Below are 14,917 nucleotides of genomic sequence, written 5' to 3'. Positions count from 1 at the left end.
CCCCCCCCCCCCAACTGCCCTCCCCTGCAGGCCTGGGTCCCCCCCTAACTGCCTTCCCCTACAGGCCTGGGTCCCCCTCTAAATGCCCTACCCTGCAGGCCTGGGTCCCCCCCTAACTGTCCTCCCCTGCAGGCCTGGTCTTCCCCAACTCCCCTTCCCTGCAGGCCTGGTCCCCCCAACTGCCCTTCCCTACAGGCCTGATCCCCCCAACTGCCCTCCCCTGCAGGCCTGGTCCCCCCCAACTGTCCTCCCCTGCAGGTCTGGTCAGCCTCAACTGCCCTCCCCTGCTGGCCTGGTCCCTCCCAACTGCCCTCCCCTGCCAGCCATCTTTGACCACATGGGGGCGGCCATCTTTTGTGTTGGAGTGATGGTCAATTTGCATATTACCTCTTTATTAGGATAATATTCCATTATATGGTATATCACATTTTATTTATCTATTCATCAGTTGATGGACATTTGGGTTCTTACTACTTTTTTTTTTTTTACTATTATGAATAAAACTGCTATGAATAGTCATACAAGCTTTTGTGTGGACATATGTTTTGATTTCTCTTTGGTTTATTATAGCTAGGAATAGAATTGTTCAGAACTACAAATTTTGTTTATTCTAGAAGCATAACTACCATACCTATACTTGTAGCATTCAATATGATCTTATCTCCTGTACCTGAATTTTTGAAAACAGAAGGAATCTTGTAACTAGCATCTAATAATATAGTATTTCTATAGTTAAACAGTTAAAAAAACAAATGTAGTAACTTTTTCTAAATCAGATTTACTTATGTGGAAATATATATATATTATATTCCATTTAAAACACAAACTCCATACATAATAAACTTAGAAATTACCCAACAAAAGAAAAAAGTACCTTTTTTAGTATATTATATTATTTGAACTGTGATATTCTAATGTACTGGGTGGGGCAAAAGTAAGTTTATAGTTGTGAGTATGCAAATGTTTATTCTTATATTATTATTTATTAATTTTTGTGTTATTTTCCATATGAACAACTGTAAACCTACTTTTGCCCTACCCATATTCACATGTAAACAGGTGTTTTTATTCAACTTGTAAAATGTTAAATGATAAATACTTTTTTTGAGGAACTGATCTTCAACTAAAACTATACTGATTTACTACCAAAATATCTAAGCATTAAAAGACAATATTTTATTTCAATGCATTTTTTTCTTTTGATCTATGGTGATGAGATTAATGACTAAGAGAGCTGGAATAGCACACAATAGAGAGGTCAGGAGTGTGCATTTTGCAATCAGATGGTTCAAATCCTGACTCCACCACTATCTGTATCTCATCTATAAGCTGAAGATAATACTACTTACTTCAAAAGTTTGCTGTGAGGATTAATTGAGATAACTCTTAGCACACCACCTAGTAAGTGCTCAATAAATGATAACTATTAATCTTACAACAATTTGGATGCTGGTCAGAACTTAGAGCATATTAACACATTTCAGAATAGCTTACCAGAATTCACTTGATATTATCAGCTAAAAAGTACATTTTAAATTATGATCTAATCACTTATGAAAAAAAGTAACAACAAAAAAGTATGTTTCTTTACCTCATCCCTAATAGTTAAATACACAAAAAGTTCTGAAAATCACAATCTAATAACAACTTTTACTTTTGGAGGAAAGGAAGAGGATGGGAGTTGCCTATGTGAAGGAGGACATATCCGCACTCATTATATTTCCCTATTGCTTGAATTTTTATGGAAATGTATTCCTGTTATTAGTACATAAAAGTTAAAAATAAGAAAAGAAATAACAGCTTGAATGTCTATATTGGAAAATCATTTCTGTTTAGCTCATTAGCTCAACTAGAACAAGTTAGTAGTTATAAATGTAGGTAAAACTATAAGTCTGAAATTATTGATAAAACATTAATATAAATAAATAAGAAACAAAGTTTCATATGTCTGTAAATGAAAATCTAACCCAAACTGTATATTTGACAAAGGATACAGTACTAATCACCAAGCTTCCATGTGTTCAAGTAGCTACATAAACTTTACTTTTTAAATTTATATTTGTCAGCTATTCTCTTAAAAGGGTTAAAAAAGTACATAGCAAACAAGTTTTTCCAAAGCTGTTTCATTCATTTGCATGAACACCCAAATCCAAATCAGTTGCCTAAATGCAAATCTAAGAAAAAATATATTTATTAGTAGAAATAGTAGATAATGTTTAAAAAACGCTAGTTAACTCGAGAGAAATAATTAACTCAGGTTCTCCCAGTCGTCTGTCATATAACAAGCATTTTAGTTATGTACTCCAAAAATAATAGCTTAGATTAACTTTCAAGAGAGCAAAAGACAGATTTTCATTACAGTAATTATTCAGCCCATAATGAGATAGTTCAGAATAAATGTCTTAGCAGTTGGCTTTTATTTTAGAAAAAATCTAGATTCTGGTTACAACTCCCATAGTTCCTAAGAGGTGATTTTGTACAAATAACCTCTAAACATCAAACTCTTTTTGGATAAAAGGGAGCCGGTCTGTAGCTGCTCTACCTTCCTAAGTGTGTTATACAGATCAAGTGAAATAAGAAAGCACTCTGAATATTATAAAATCCTTAAAATAAAAGTATTATTTTGCATGAAAATAGAAACATTTGCAATAGTTAAAAATTAATATCACCAACCTCAGATTATCTATGACCAAAAAACACTTAGCAAACTGTCTTGCACATGACAAGTTCTCAATAAGTCATGATTTATATAAATACTACTTATTGGTAATTAAGTTCATGATCCCAAATTAAGAACTAACTTGAATGACCTTCTGCCCTTTGACCCTCCTCAGGTTTTGCAGAAATACCAACTGATCCATTGTTCACATTTCACTCATTCAAACATTTATGCAGTACCTATTCCCTTGTTCTCAAGAGCTCACATCTGGCAAGGCAACAGTACATATTTGCATCATAGTTATTTTGTTGTCTGTATCCCATAATGAAATTATATACAAAGTTCTATGGGAGTACAGAGGAAGACCCAATCAATTCTTCAGTTAGTGGGGGTCAGGGAAGCTTTCACATTGGAACTGGGCCTTAAGGAATGAAGGGAACGATCCTTCTGGGAAACAAGACAAAACAGCAAAAAAGGCAATTATTCTGGAAACAGTCAGCACTGTTACAAAGCTACTGCACAGAGTTTGGGGCAAAAGAAAAAAAAGAATAATAGAAAATGGAGCTGAAAAAGAGGAAACGAGAGTCAGATTTTGATGGAGTTTGTAGTATTGTGCCAAAAATTAATGGAGCAACAACCAAAAATCTTTTTTTATTAATCCTCACCTGAGGACATGCTGAAAGAGAAAACAAAACACATTGATGTGAGAGAGAAACATTGTTTGGTTGCCTTCCATTCGTGCCCCAACCAGGTATTAAATCCACAACCCAGGTAAGTGCCCTAAATGGGAATTGAACCAGTGACCCTTCAGTGCACAGGACAACACTCAACTAACTGAGCAACACCAGCCCGGCTTAACCAAACATTTTTTAATCTTTTTTTTTTTCAATTAAAGTTGACATAAAGTATTATATTAGTTTCAGATGTACACCTTAGTGATTAGACATTATATAACTTAAGTGATCATCCCAAAATATCTTGTACCCATCTGACACCATACATAGTTATTAGAATATTATTGACTATATTCCCTATGCTGTACTTTGTATCTCCATGACTATTATTAGTACTTCTTAATTATTCTTATGAGTCTGTTTCTGTTTTGCTTCTTTACTTATCTTGCTTTTTAGATTTAATTGTTGATAGATATGTATTTATTGCCATTTTATTGTTCATTTTTTAAATCTTTTTTTTCTTCTTTTTCTTAAAGAAGTCCCTTTAACATTTCATGTACTACTGGTTTCATGGTGATGAACTTCTTTAGCCTTTTCTTGTCTGTGAAGCTCTTTATCTGACCTTCAGTTCGAACCGATAGCTTTGGTAGGTAGATAATCTTGGTTGTAGGTCCTTGCTTTTCATCACTTTGAATATTTCTTGCCACTCCCTTCTGGCCTGCAGTTTCTGTTGAAAAATCAGCTGGCAGTCATATGGGCACTCCCTTGTAGGTAACTAACTACTTTTCTCTTGCTACTTTTAAGATTGTTTTTAACCCTTGGCATTTTAATTATGATGTATCTTGGTGTGGGCCTCTTTTGGGATCATCTTGTTTGGGACTCTCTGAACTTCCTGGACTTATAAGTCCATTTCCTTCACCAGGTTAGGTAAGTTTTCTGTTGGTATTATTTTCAAATAAGCTTTCAATTTCTTGCTCTCTCTCTCTTCTCCTTCTAGCGCCCCCATGATGTGAATGTTGGTACACTTGAAGTTGTCCCAGAGGCTCCTTGCACTATCCTAATTATTTTTGGATTCTTTTTCCTTTTTTTGCTGTTCTGATTGGGTGTTTGTTGCTTTCTTATATTCCAAATTGCTGATTTGATTATTGGCTTCATCAACTATACTGTTGACTCCCTGAAATTATTCTTCATTTCAGTTAGTGTATCCTTCATTTCTTTGTTGTTTTGTTAATCTTCACAGGAGGATAGGGAAGAAGGGAGAGGGAGATGGAAAGAGAGAGAGAGGAGGAGAGAAACATCAATATAAGAGACCCATCGATTGGTTGCATCCTGCAAGCAGCCCGACCAGAGCTGGGGTAGAACCTGCAACCCGGGTACATTCCCCTGACTGGGAACTGAACCTGTGACCCTTCGATGTGTAGGCCAACACTCTAACCACTAAGCAACACCAACCTGGGCTCTATCCTTCATTTCTGACTGATTCTTCTGGTTTCCATGTCCTTTTTTATGCCGTTGAAGTTTTCACTAAGTGCATTAAGCATTGTCATAACCAGTGTTTTGAACTCTGCATTTGGCAGATTCCTTGTCTCTGTTTTGTTTAGTTCTTTTTTCTGGAGTTTTGTTCTGTTCTTTCATTTGGGACATGTTTCTTTGTCTCTTCATTTTGACAGCCTCCCTGTGTGTGTTTCTACGTATTAGGTAGAGCTGCTACATTTCCCAGGATTGGTGTAGAGTGTCCTAGTGTAACAGGTGTCCTGTAGGGTGCAGTGGCATAGCCTCCCCAGTCACCCAAGCTGGGCACTCCAGATGTACACACCCTGTGGGCTGTGTATACCCTCCTGTTGAAGTTGATTGCTGTTGGCACATCAATGGAAGTGATTTATCCTAGCTGATTAGTTGCAAGAGCTGGCTATGACCACTGTGAAGGATCAGCTGTTCAAGGGTCCACCCCAAAGAGCAAAACTTATTTCAGTGGAGCTCTGGTCCCTGCTGAGTCCACCCCTTGAGTGTCACTTGTGGAGGTGGTTGCGTGGTGCTTTGACGTGGTCTGAAGCTCTGGGGCCTCCTGGAAGATGCAGGCCAAGGTCATCTGCTGCCTGTGTTCTGCCCAGGGTCCTCCCAGCATAATCTACAAAGCGATCTATAGATGGCTGCTACTTGTGCTGGGCTTGGAGATGTCCAGGAGAGGCCAAGTTTCAAACCAAGGCCAGATGCTGCTAATGCCAGACCTGGGGTCACTTAAGGAGAGGTATGGGGCACTGAGGCCAGATGCTACTTTCTGGAGAGATTTTAAGAAAGTCTGAGGCATTTGTATGAAAAAGCCACTGGAAACAGCTTGGGAGGGCCCACAAGTTGGGTGGGGCAGGGTCTCAGGCAATCACCAGGGTGGGGGCAAACAGTAATACCCAGGTTTGGAAACTCAGACATGATGCCTGCCGGCTCTGTGGAGAAAGGGCTTAGCAAAGAATCAATAGCCTCTGCCAGCACTTCTGTTTGCCCCTCCAGCCCTTGCTTTGATGCCAAACAATTCAGTTCTTCTGGGATGTGTCTGGTGCCTTTCAAGTAGCTGCCCCAGTGCTAAAGCTCAGAAGGAGTGAGTTCCTCCCTTTAAGAGGATCATCTAGGACTCAGAGAGCCCTCCATCTCACTCAGCCACAATTCCCACTGGTTTTACAACCAAAAGTTGTGGGAATTTCTCTTCCTGTGCTGGGAAGCCTGGTGTGGGGCTGGGACCCCTCGCTCTCAGGTGGACCTCCACAGCCAAGATATCCTTCCCGATTTTTATCTGCCACATGCGGGTGTGGGACCAATCTGTTCCCGATTCTGCTCCTTCTAGGAGAAGTCTCAATGTGACTTCTTCTATATATCCTTAGTTGTAGGACTTCTGTTTAGCTAGATTTCAGGTGGTTCTGAATAATTGTTGTTCTGTAGTTCAATTGTAATTCTGACGTGGTTGTGGGAGGATGTGAGTACAGCATTTACCTACACCACCATCTTGACTGGAAGCCCCCAACAGCCAAGATTTTTGAGCAGTGTGTAAACTGTTAATTTACCTGTAGTGGCAGTGACAGAAGCTTGGGCAGGAAAGAGTCTTTAGAACATTTCCACAGCTAACAAATACCACCATTTTTCTTGATTCAAGTAACTGACATATGACGTTAAGAAACAATCTCACAATCTTTTCACTTAAAACTCTAAATGACAGACACCCTCCTCTCTATTTATCAAAGAGAATAAATACTAAGCTCTAACATAAATACCACTTGAGAAAACCAAATAGGAGCCTAGGAAGGTAAAGAATAAATTTAACCTAAGGAATAAAGTCAAATAACTAAGTAGGAAAACATGTTTTAAGTGTATATACTGTCCATATTTTTTACAACTTGAAATAATAGATAAAATATTTCATTGATTTTTTTTTTACTACTATGAAAAGAAGGAAATGAGTATGTGCTTTGGATATAAAACATGCCTTCTAAACATGTTTACAATTAATGTGCCTTAAATATAATATGTGTTAAATATGTGACTTTCTCAGAAAAAGCAACCCCTCTTAATGATCTTTTAAATTCTGTCAAAAAAAAAAATTAGGTATCACCCTGGCCAGTGTGTTCAGTGGTTAGAACGTCAGCCAGAGCACCAAAGGGGCATGGGTTTGCTTCCTGGCCAAGGGCATGTACCTGGGATGCAGATTCAATCCTCAGCCCAGGTCAGGGCACATGTAGCAGGCAACCAATCAACATGTCTCTCTCACATCAATGTTTCTCTCTCTCTCTCTCTCTCTCTCTCTCTCACTCTTTCTCTCCCTGCTTCCCTCTCCTTTTCTTCCCCCTCCCTTCCACCCTCTCTAAAAATCAATGGGGAAAAAAATATTCTCAGGTGAGGATTAACAAAAGAATAAATTAGGTATCTGTTAACACACAAACAAATAAACAAAATCAATGAATGTATTATATGCCATTGTCCCAAAAACTAAGGCCAGAATCATTGCTCTCATGTTTAGATAAAGGGAGGAAGAAGGAAGAAACTATCTTGGTTGTAAAATTCTGGAGATTCCCTTTGCAATGACTTCCTTGCAATGTCTTGGAACATGCCATATCTATATCTTTGCTTGAGCAATTCTTCCCACCCAAAATTCTTTCCTTGACTGAAACTATCTCATCCATGAAACTTTCTCTAAAATCTCTCTCTTTGCTAAAGTCCTAATGGATAAGTTAATTCACTTGTCTTTTCTCATTTTCTGGCATTTAATTATTTTCATTCCTATTGTGAATCTGGTCTATATCCTTACAAAATGACATTATATCTAAACTGTTACAAAGCCTCAGAATAGCAGAGTAGTTAAGAGCTTAAGTTCTAGACCTTAGAATCAAGAGTCAGAATACCTTAGTTCAAATCCTAGCTCTTCCATTTAATAACTATGTGAACTTGGGCAAGTAAACCTAACCTAACCTTCCTGTGTTTTAATTTCCTCATAGGTTAATATGGGGAAAATAAACACCTATCTTGAACAGCTATTTAAGAATTAAATAAATTAACATTTAAAGCATTTAGAACAGGCATGGTACATAGTACACAAGTGTTAGTTAACTTGTTACTCATTTTTCCTTGCTCCAGACCTCTCTACATATTATTGTATCGCTCTTAAATGGGACTTTTGGTATGTCATTATTCTGCACAGAACTCTCCCTGGCTTTCCATAGCCTGTGGGTCCATGTCTTTAGTTTGGTAATCAAGGCACTCTACAACCTGGCACCACACTATCTACTCAGCTCCAACATCTACTTTATACAAAATAAAAGGAAACAGACATATAAGACAGAAACCCTCTCCTCCAAGGCCTAACTCCTAAATACAAAAACAAGGCACAAACATAAAACCATCACAAAGAATGGGTGTTCACCATAGCTGCTCTCCAAAAGAACTCTACAATCCAACAAAATTCATTTCTGCAGTATTTGGAAGATGCCAAAGTCATTAAAAATGATCTGCTTTTGTCTGTTTTATTTCACTCTCATCCCCTCAAAACACACAAGAACAACCAGAAAGCACTTTTTTGTAACTTGTATCTATCCATCCCTTGTTTTAAAAAATATAATTTTACTGACTTCAGAGAGGAAGGGAGAGGGAGAGAGAGATAGAAACATCAATGATGAGAGAGAAATCACTGATCAGCTGCCTCATGCATGTTCCACACTGGGGATCAAGTCTGCAACCCGGCATGTGCCCTGACTGGGAATTGAACTGTGACCTCCTGATTCATATGTCAATACTCAACCACTGAGCCACACCGGTAGGGTCATCCCTTATTTTAAAGTCAATTCAAACACTATCATGCTCTTACCATTTTAATTTATATAATATTATCTTATCTCAGTCAACTGTTCTCAAGGTGTATAATCACCCTCTCTAAAATATAAGCTTCTAGAAAGGAGAAATAACAATTCTTATCAGTTCTTGCCATTTCCTTCCCCCTCACCATCCCTCCACTAAAACAGATCATGTTAGAACAGGTGCTCAATAGTACCTGTTGAATTTAAGTAAAAAAAATGGCAACTGGAAGTAAACAACTAGTACTACTACAGAGAGACTGGAAATAGACTGCAGACTGTTTGGACCACTGGACTATCTCCTTTCCACAAAGCCTCAAATCAGATAAGGCCATCCAAATCAGAAAAGAGGTACTACACTCACTATCCTTTCTATGTAACCACCATATGGATAGATTTGTTTTTTAGTGGTACCTTGAGTCAACAGAAGGATCACTAACCATTCTATTATCTACCATCTAACTTGAAAAGCTTGACCTCCAAAAAGATGATACATTGTGCCAGCATCTAAGAAGGGCAATATCCAACTGCTACATCCCTAAGTAGATGATTTGAGAAAGCTTGTTAAAGTCTACTTAGTGGCAAACTTGTCACCCTTCAACATGCAGGTTTTAAGTACCATAACACATTCCATGAACTTATCATTAAAAAGTGTGACCTACATTTTCATGTGCCCACATTTTGCAAATTTTCTATAATGAACACGTATTACTTGAAAAATCAGAAAGTTTCAAATGTTTAGTATTTCCTCCAGATTTTAAGGAGCCTCTCATAATGGCCCATGCAGAACACAACCCAATTAAAAGTAAACCAAAAAGCCCTAGCTGGTTTGGCTCAGTGGATAAAGCATCAGCCTGCAGACTGCGAGGTCCCGGGTTTGATTCCAGGCAAGGGCACATGCCCGGGTTGTGAGCTCAATCCCCAGTAGGGGGCGTGCAGGAGGCAGCCGATCAATAATTCTCTCTCATCACTGATGTTTCTATCTCTCCCTCCCTCTCCCTTCCTCTCTGAAATCAATAAAAATATATTAAAAAATAATAATAAACTAAAAATAGTCCTGGCCTGTGTTTCTCAGTGGTTACAGCATCGGCCCATGCACAGAAGGGTCATGGATTTGATTCCCAGTCAAGGGCACGTATCTGGGTTGCAAGTTGGATCCCCAACCCGTCAGGGTGCGTGTGGGAGGCAACCAATCGATGTCTCTCACATTGATGTTTTTCTCTCTCTCTCCTCTCTTCCTTCCATCCCTCCTTTCCACTCTTTCTAAAAATCCTCAGGTGAGGATTAACAAAAAATAAAATAAATAAACCAAAGGGCTTATGACCCCAACTTTACACCTCCCAGGTAAAATGCCAGTTTGGACAGAGTTCTCAACTTTGTATGTTTCGTTTTCAACCTCTACAGCCCTGGCCAGTAGCTCAGTTGGTTTAAGCATCTTCCTGATACACCAAAGTTGCAGGTCAGGGCACATACAAGAAGCAATCAATGAATGTATAAATAAATGGAACAACAAATGGATGTTTCTCTCTCTAAAATCAATCAGTAATTTTTTTAAAAAATTACCTCTACATATGCCATCACATGAAAGGAAAAAATTCCTCATTACCTTCCCAAGACTCCACAGCACTACAACAAATTGCAAAGAGCTACCTAGATGGTTCCTCTCCCCCACCCGCAAACACCCTCCTCCCTAAGTACACAGCCCTTAATAATGCCCAGGAAAAGAGTGCTAAGTGATTTACATGATTATCCCAATCCTCAAAACAAAAGTAGGTACCACTATTATCCCCAGAAGAGAAAACTGAGACTTAGAGATGCTTGGGGGGAAAAAAGTTGCCTGAGGAGGGATTCTTGTATTGTACAAAAAAGTTTGCTGGGAATGGTTCAGGGGCTTTTGATATGAGACAATTATAGCAGAAATCCTCAAACTAGAAATTTCACAGAGAAAACAATAAATGATATTTGGTCAAACTGTGGATTTTCTTTAGAACTGTGTACCTCATAATATCTGGCATATAACAGATGCTCAATAAAAACCAGTCTGCTGAAATGTAAATTTAAACAGTTAATTCCTAAAATAATTTGATCACATGGCAAAATCTGACAGGTTATTTGTTTTAACTAGACTAGGTGGTACAATAGCCAATAATTATATCTACACCTAAAGTAACATTCTGAGTATTGGCTAATAAAGCAGCAATAAAAAGGAAAAACGGCAGAAATCATTTGTGTATCCTTTAAGGATAAGCTTTTCTAATAACAAATTCCATTTAAAATTTTAACATGTCATCGCAATTTACACAATAAACACTCACTACTGACCTATTCTTAGTCATCTCAAAATAACCTAGCCAGGAAAAGCACTGTTCATGCAATCACGGGTTTTCAAATAAGTAAAACAAAAAGATCTGAGTCTCCTTAGAATATTGGGTCAAAGTAAAGAATGTGCATTTTTAGAGTATGTATTTTAAGCACACCTGTAATCTGTTTAAATTGGGCTATAACTGTTGCCCAGGGACATAAAAAGACAAAAATGTCAAAGCTGACTGAGTTAAGGCCCTAGCAATTAACTGATGTTGGAATCTGATTGATGGAAGGATGAGTTCTATGAATATTCACTTTAAATGATTATGAGTAATCTGTGAAATCTTTCAGGCACCCAAACTTTAGTTTCCAGGGATGAAAAATATGTGTGTTCCACAGGTAAATGAGTACCTGGTGTTACACAGAAAAATTAACATACTTTTCCGTTCTCATCCTACACAAAGATTAGGATAAAGGTATTATGCAAGCACACAGCACTTGGGCAATTTTTTCCTCCTTTCTCTGAAAAATGATTTATATAATAATTCCTTAATTCAATAGCAACAGAGTATTACTTTCTTCCTTTTGAGGCTCAGGTTTCTTTTATTTCAAAATACTACTCTTGAAGATTTACATTCTTCTTTTTAAAAAGACTTAATCATTTAACTCAAAAAGAGGGAGCAAAAGTCAAGAGGTGAAACCTGAGATATTATTATTAGTCTTACATAACTTCCTCTAAGTTGGAACTGATTCTGTTGCTGAACTAAAATCGAAGGTTTGAGCACAAAGATGAGCTCTTTAGTACATTCTTCACACACAAGAGTTTTAAAAATTGAAAAGGTCTTTATTTTTCTCCTCGCATTCTTAAAATATAAGCACTCACATGTATAGTATTAGGGTGCTAACATAAAAATGATAAAGTGGTCACACTTAAAGAGCTCTAAATTCATCCTATTGCCTCTAGGTAATGCAATAATTGATAGAATTGAATATAATTTCAAAAAAATAATTTCCTAACACAGATTTTGAAATATCACCTCTGTAAGTATGCACAAAATATTCTCAGTAAGTGCTGCAGGCAACATCAAAAAGTGACTTCCAAAAACAATAGGTATAGGTTCATCCAACTTGCAAAAAACTCTGTATGTAGAGTTAGTAGTTCATGCCTAATTAAACTGGCTTTGATAACTGCAAATTTCTCATGAATATACATAGCAAATGTTTCAAAATCTAACTTTACACCGACTGCCTTTACTAGACAGGCCCTGATCTGAACTCAACTAAAAGCTACATTAACTACATCTCACCACCCAGACAATTGAGCCCCAGTGTAATAATGGTCACGGATTCCCTGCATTCTTTGGGAACTGTTGCTTGCTTAATCAAGCTCTCAACTGCAAATTCACCTTTCTAAAAAGACTGAAAACAAAATGACAAGTTTCACTATCTAGTTTTCCGAACCGAACTAGGGTTTGGGATTTCACTGGGAATGACCACATTATCAAGATGCCATCGCCCTCCCAAGGCATTTAATTACAATACCTTCTCTGTTTTCCATTCAACCACCTCAATTAAATTTCCACTAGAACCAGACACACACAAAGTTGATTCCGTGGCCTTGCTGAAAGTCTCCTCTGGGTGCAAACCCCGGGATCCCGCATGCATTATACAGAAAGAGCAAAGGGAAACAAAAAGTAAGGATTGTTAAACAATGTTGTGACATTACCTTGCCCGTCTTGTGATCAAACCAGACCAGAGCGTGGTTCCTTGACAGCACTTTGCAATCAAAGGTAGCATTATTCTGCGCGGGTCGACAGCGGGCCACGGAGCGGCCGATTTTAATGGGCTCGTCCAGGTAGACATGACGCTCCTGAAACGGGTGCGAGTTCGGGCGGCAAGTGAAGATGGCCAAGGCTGACGGCATCGAGGACAGGACTGGGGTGTCTCTCCTACCACAGGACAAAGGAGTTCCACCGGATCCGGGCTGCCCTTCACAAGCCGATACCCCTATCCTCCCCAAAATTCTATATTAAAACAAACTGCGCATGGTCTGAGCATAACCAGTGACCATCAACAACTCGGCACTTGAGTGAGAAGACAAGCCAGCGCCAGCCCCATCACCACCTTGAAAACCCAGCAGCGCCCTGATGACAAAAAGTCCCCAACTGGCAGCTTTCAATCCATCTTCTCCCTCGGGAAGACAAGGCTCAAACATCGGACAGCTGCGGCCAAGAAAACTCCTGGAAGACAGTTTGGGGCTGGAGGTATCCAAGCAGATGAGTCACACGCCGAGGCTGGCGTGGTGTTTGGGATCGTGGCCGCTTTCCTCCCTCGGTGGCGGAAATGTTGCAGCACTGCAGCATGAAGGAAGGGTCGGGTCGGTGCGACCGGCGAGGTCCTTTCGGGGCGAGGAGAGGTGCAGCCGCGCTCCTCCGGGCAGCCACCACCCGTCCCGGAGGGCCTCGGCAGTGGGAGGGCGGGAGGGGTCCGCGAGGGTCTAGACCGCCAGCGGGACGGTCCGCATTTGCCCCAGATGCGCGGAGGCCGCCGGGAGGTGACACGGGGTCCCCGGACCGCACCAGCCGAGGCGGCGGTGGCCGGGGTCCTGGGCACGAGGGACGGGGACTCGGGGAGGCACGGGCGGCGGCCGAGCGGGGACTCCCGGGCACCTGGCGGGCGTCCCCGCGACCAGGGCGGGGATGCGGACCGCGCTAGGCACGACCCCAGGGAGGCTCGGGGGTCTCCGCCCGCAGGAAGTCGGTCCCTGGACGCCTGGGCTCCGGGCTCCGGGGCAGCACCCTGGCCGCCTCTTCTCAGGGCCGCCCCCGCGAGGGTCGCATCCCAGGGACGGCAGCCGCGGCTCCCGGCGGACGAGGAGGTGGGGGAGGGAGGCTGGCCCCGCGGCCGGGGGAGAGGCCTTGGAGGCCCCGGGCTGAGTCCGCCGCCGCCTCCACCGCTCGGGGCGGGTGGGACACGCTCAGGCTGCGCCCGGCGAGGCAGGAAACTTTCCGACCTGGGAGGGAAACACCACAACAAACGGCCGTCAAGCGCCGGTGCCCGCCCGCCTCAGCGCCCGCCCGCCTCAGCCTGCCCCCGCCGGCCCCCACGGCTGCCCCCAACTCGCCGGCCTTCCCCCCGCGGGCGGGCTGCGGGGATCTGAAGCCCGGACGCCACGACAGGTCCCGCTGCCCTGGCCCCGCCGCCACCTCGGCTTACCTTGCCAGCGCCGGCCGCCATAGTGACTCTGACTGAAACCTACCCGGTGCACCGCCGCGGGAGCGCGCACCCTTCAAGGGCCCTCCTGCCCCTCCGCCGCGCCGTAGTCCGGGCGTCACGTGACCGACGCCGTGGGCGCCATGCTGGTCACGGGCAGCGAAGAGGGCAAGCCGATTTTCCATCGCCCCTCCGGGCGCCATCTTAGTTAAGGGCCCGAAGTTTCAAGGGCTGGGACTTCCCTCTGCGACCATGTTGGTTAAGGGCAAGAAAGAATTTGACCCGTGGAAGGTTCTAATAAACAAAACGTGCCAACTTCCTACTTGGCCGTCTGGGTTGAGAAGGCACCAACTTTCGCCCAGTTTTATTCGCTGTCGTGCTCGTGGGAAACACTCAGCAGCAGAGAGCCCAGGCCTGGCCAGAGGAGAGTTAGTAACACCGCCTCCTCTGCGGGCAGTGCTGTCCCCACCGCCGCCCTGGGCGTGAGCAGCCCGTGTCCACAGTCCTGGCCCGCGCGTGGCTCAGGCAGAGGGTCAGTCTCCCGGCCGAAGGCTTCCTGTGTGTCCTGCCCAGAGGAAAACTTCCTGAGCCGCGAATTCCGCTTCGAATGACCGTTTTTCTCAATGGGCCTATCGTGTTCCCCAGGACTCCAAGGCAGAGTCTGCCCCAAAAAGTGTCATTTAAACAAGTTTAAAACCACGTTGCTTCCAGAGAGGTCAACCAATTTCCAATATGAA

The 14,917-nt window shown here is 41.9% G+C and overlaps 1 protein-coding gene and 1 pseudogene across 25 annotated transcripts in view; both read right to left on the bottom strand.

The window, feature by feature from the left end:
* LOC138992567 (programmed cell death protein 5 pseudogene) overlaps positions 1-12,632 on the bottom strand; it is a 28,917-nt pseudogene extending 16,285 nt beyond the window's left edge.
* Positions 1-14,222, bottom strand: part of SLMAP (sarcolemma associated protein) — a 169,763-nt gene extending 155,541 nt beyond the window's left edge. For 9 of the 25 annotated variants that reach the window (XM_070390831.1, XM_070390842.1, XM_070390835.1 and 6 more), the window contains exons 1-2: positions 14,184-14,222; positions 12,694-13,980 (exon numbers count right to left, since the gene is read on the bottom strand). In XM_070390831.1, coding sequence (XP_070246932.1) covers positions 12,694-12,891 — 198 coding nt within the window. In that variant the 5' untranslated portion in view covers positions 12,892-13,980; positions 14,184-14,222. The remainder of the gene's footprint in view (positions 1-12,693; positions 13,981-14,183) is intronic. The other 16 variants (XM_070390836.1, XM_070390839.1, XM_070390840.1 and 13 more) reach the window with 3 other exon arrangements.
* Between the last annotated feature and the right edge of the window lie 695 nt (positions 14,223-14,917).

This window comes from Myotis yumanensis, unplaced genomic scaffold (genome assembly GCF_028538775.1).
Source record: "Myotis yumanensis isolate MYYU_CA2020_CCGP unplaced genomic scaffold, mMyoYum1.0.hap1 SCAF_14, whole genome shotgun sequence".
NCBI lineage: Eukaryota > Metazoa > Chordata > Mammalia > Chiroptera > Vespertilionidae > Myotis > Myotis yumanensis.
The sequence above is the reverse complement of the archived record's forward strand: the minus strand, read 5'-3'. Positions and strand labels throughout refer to the sequence as shown.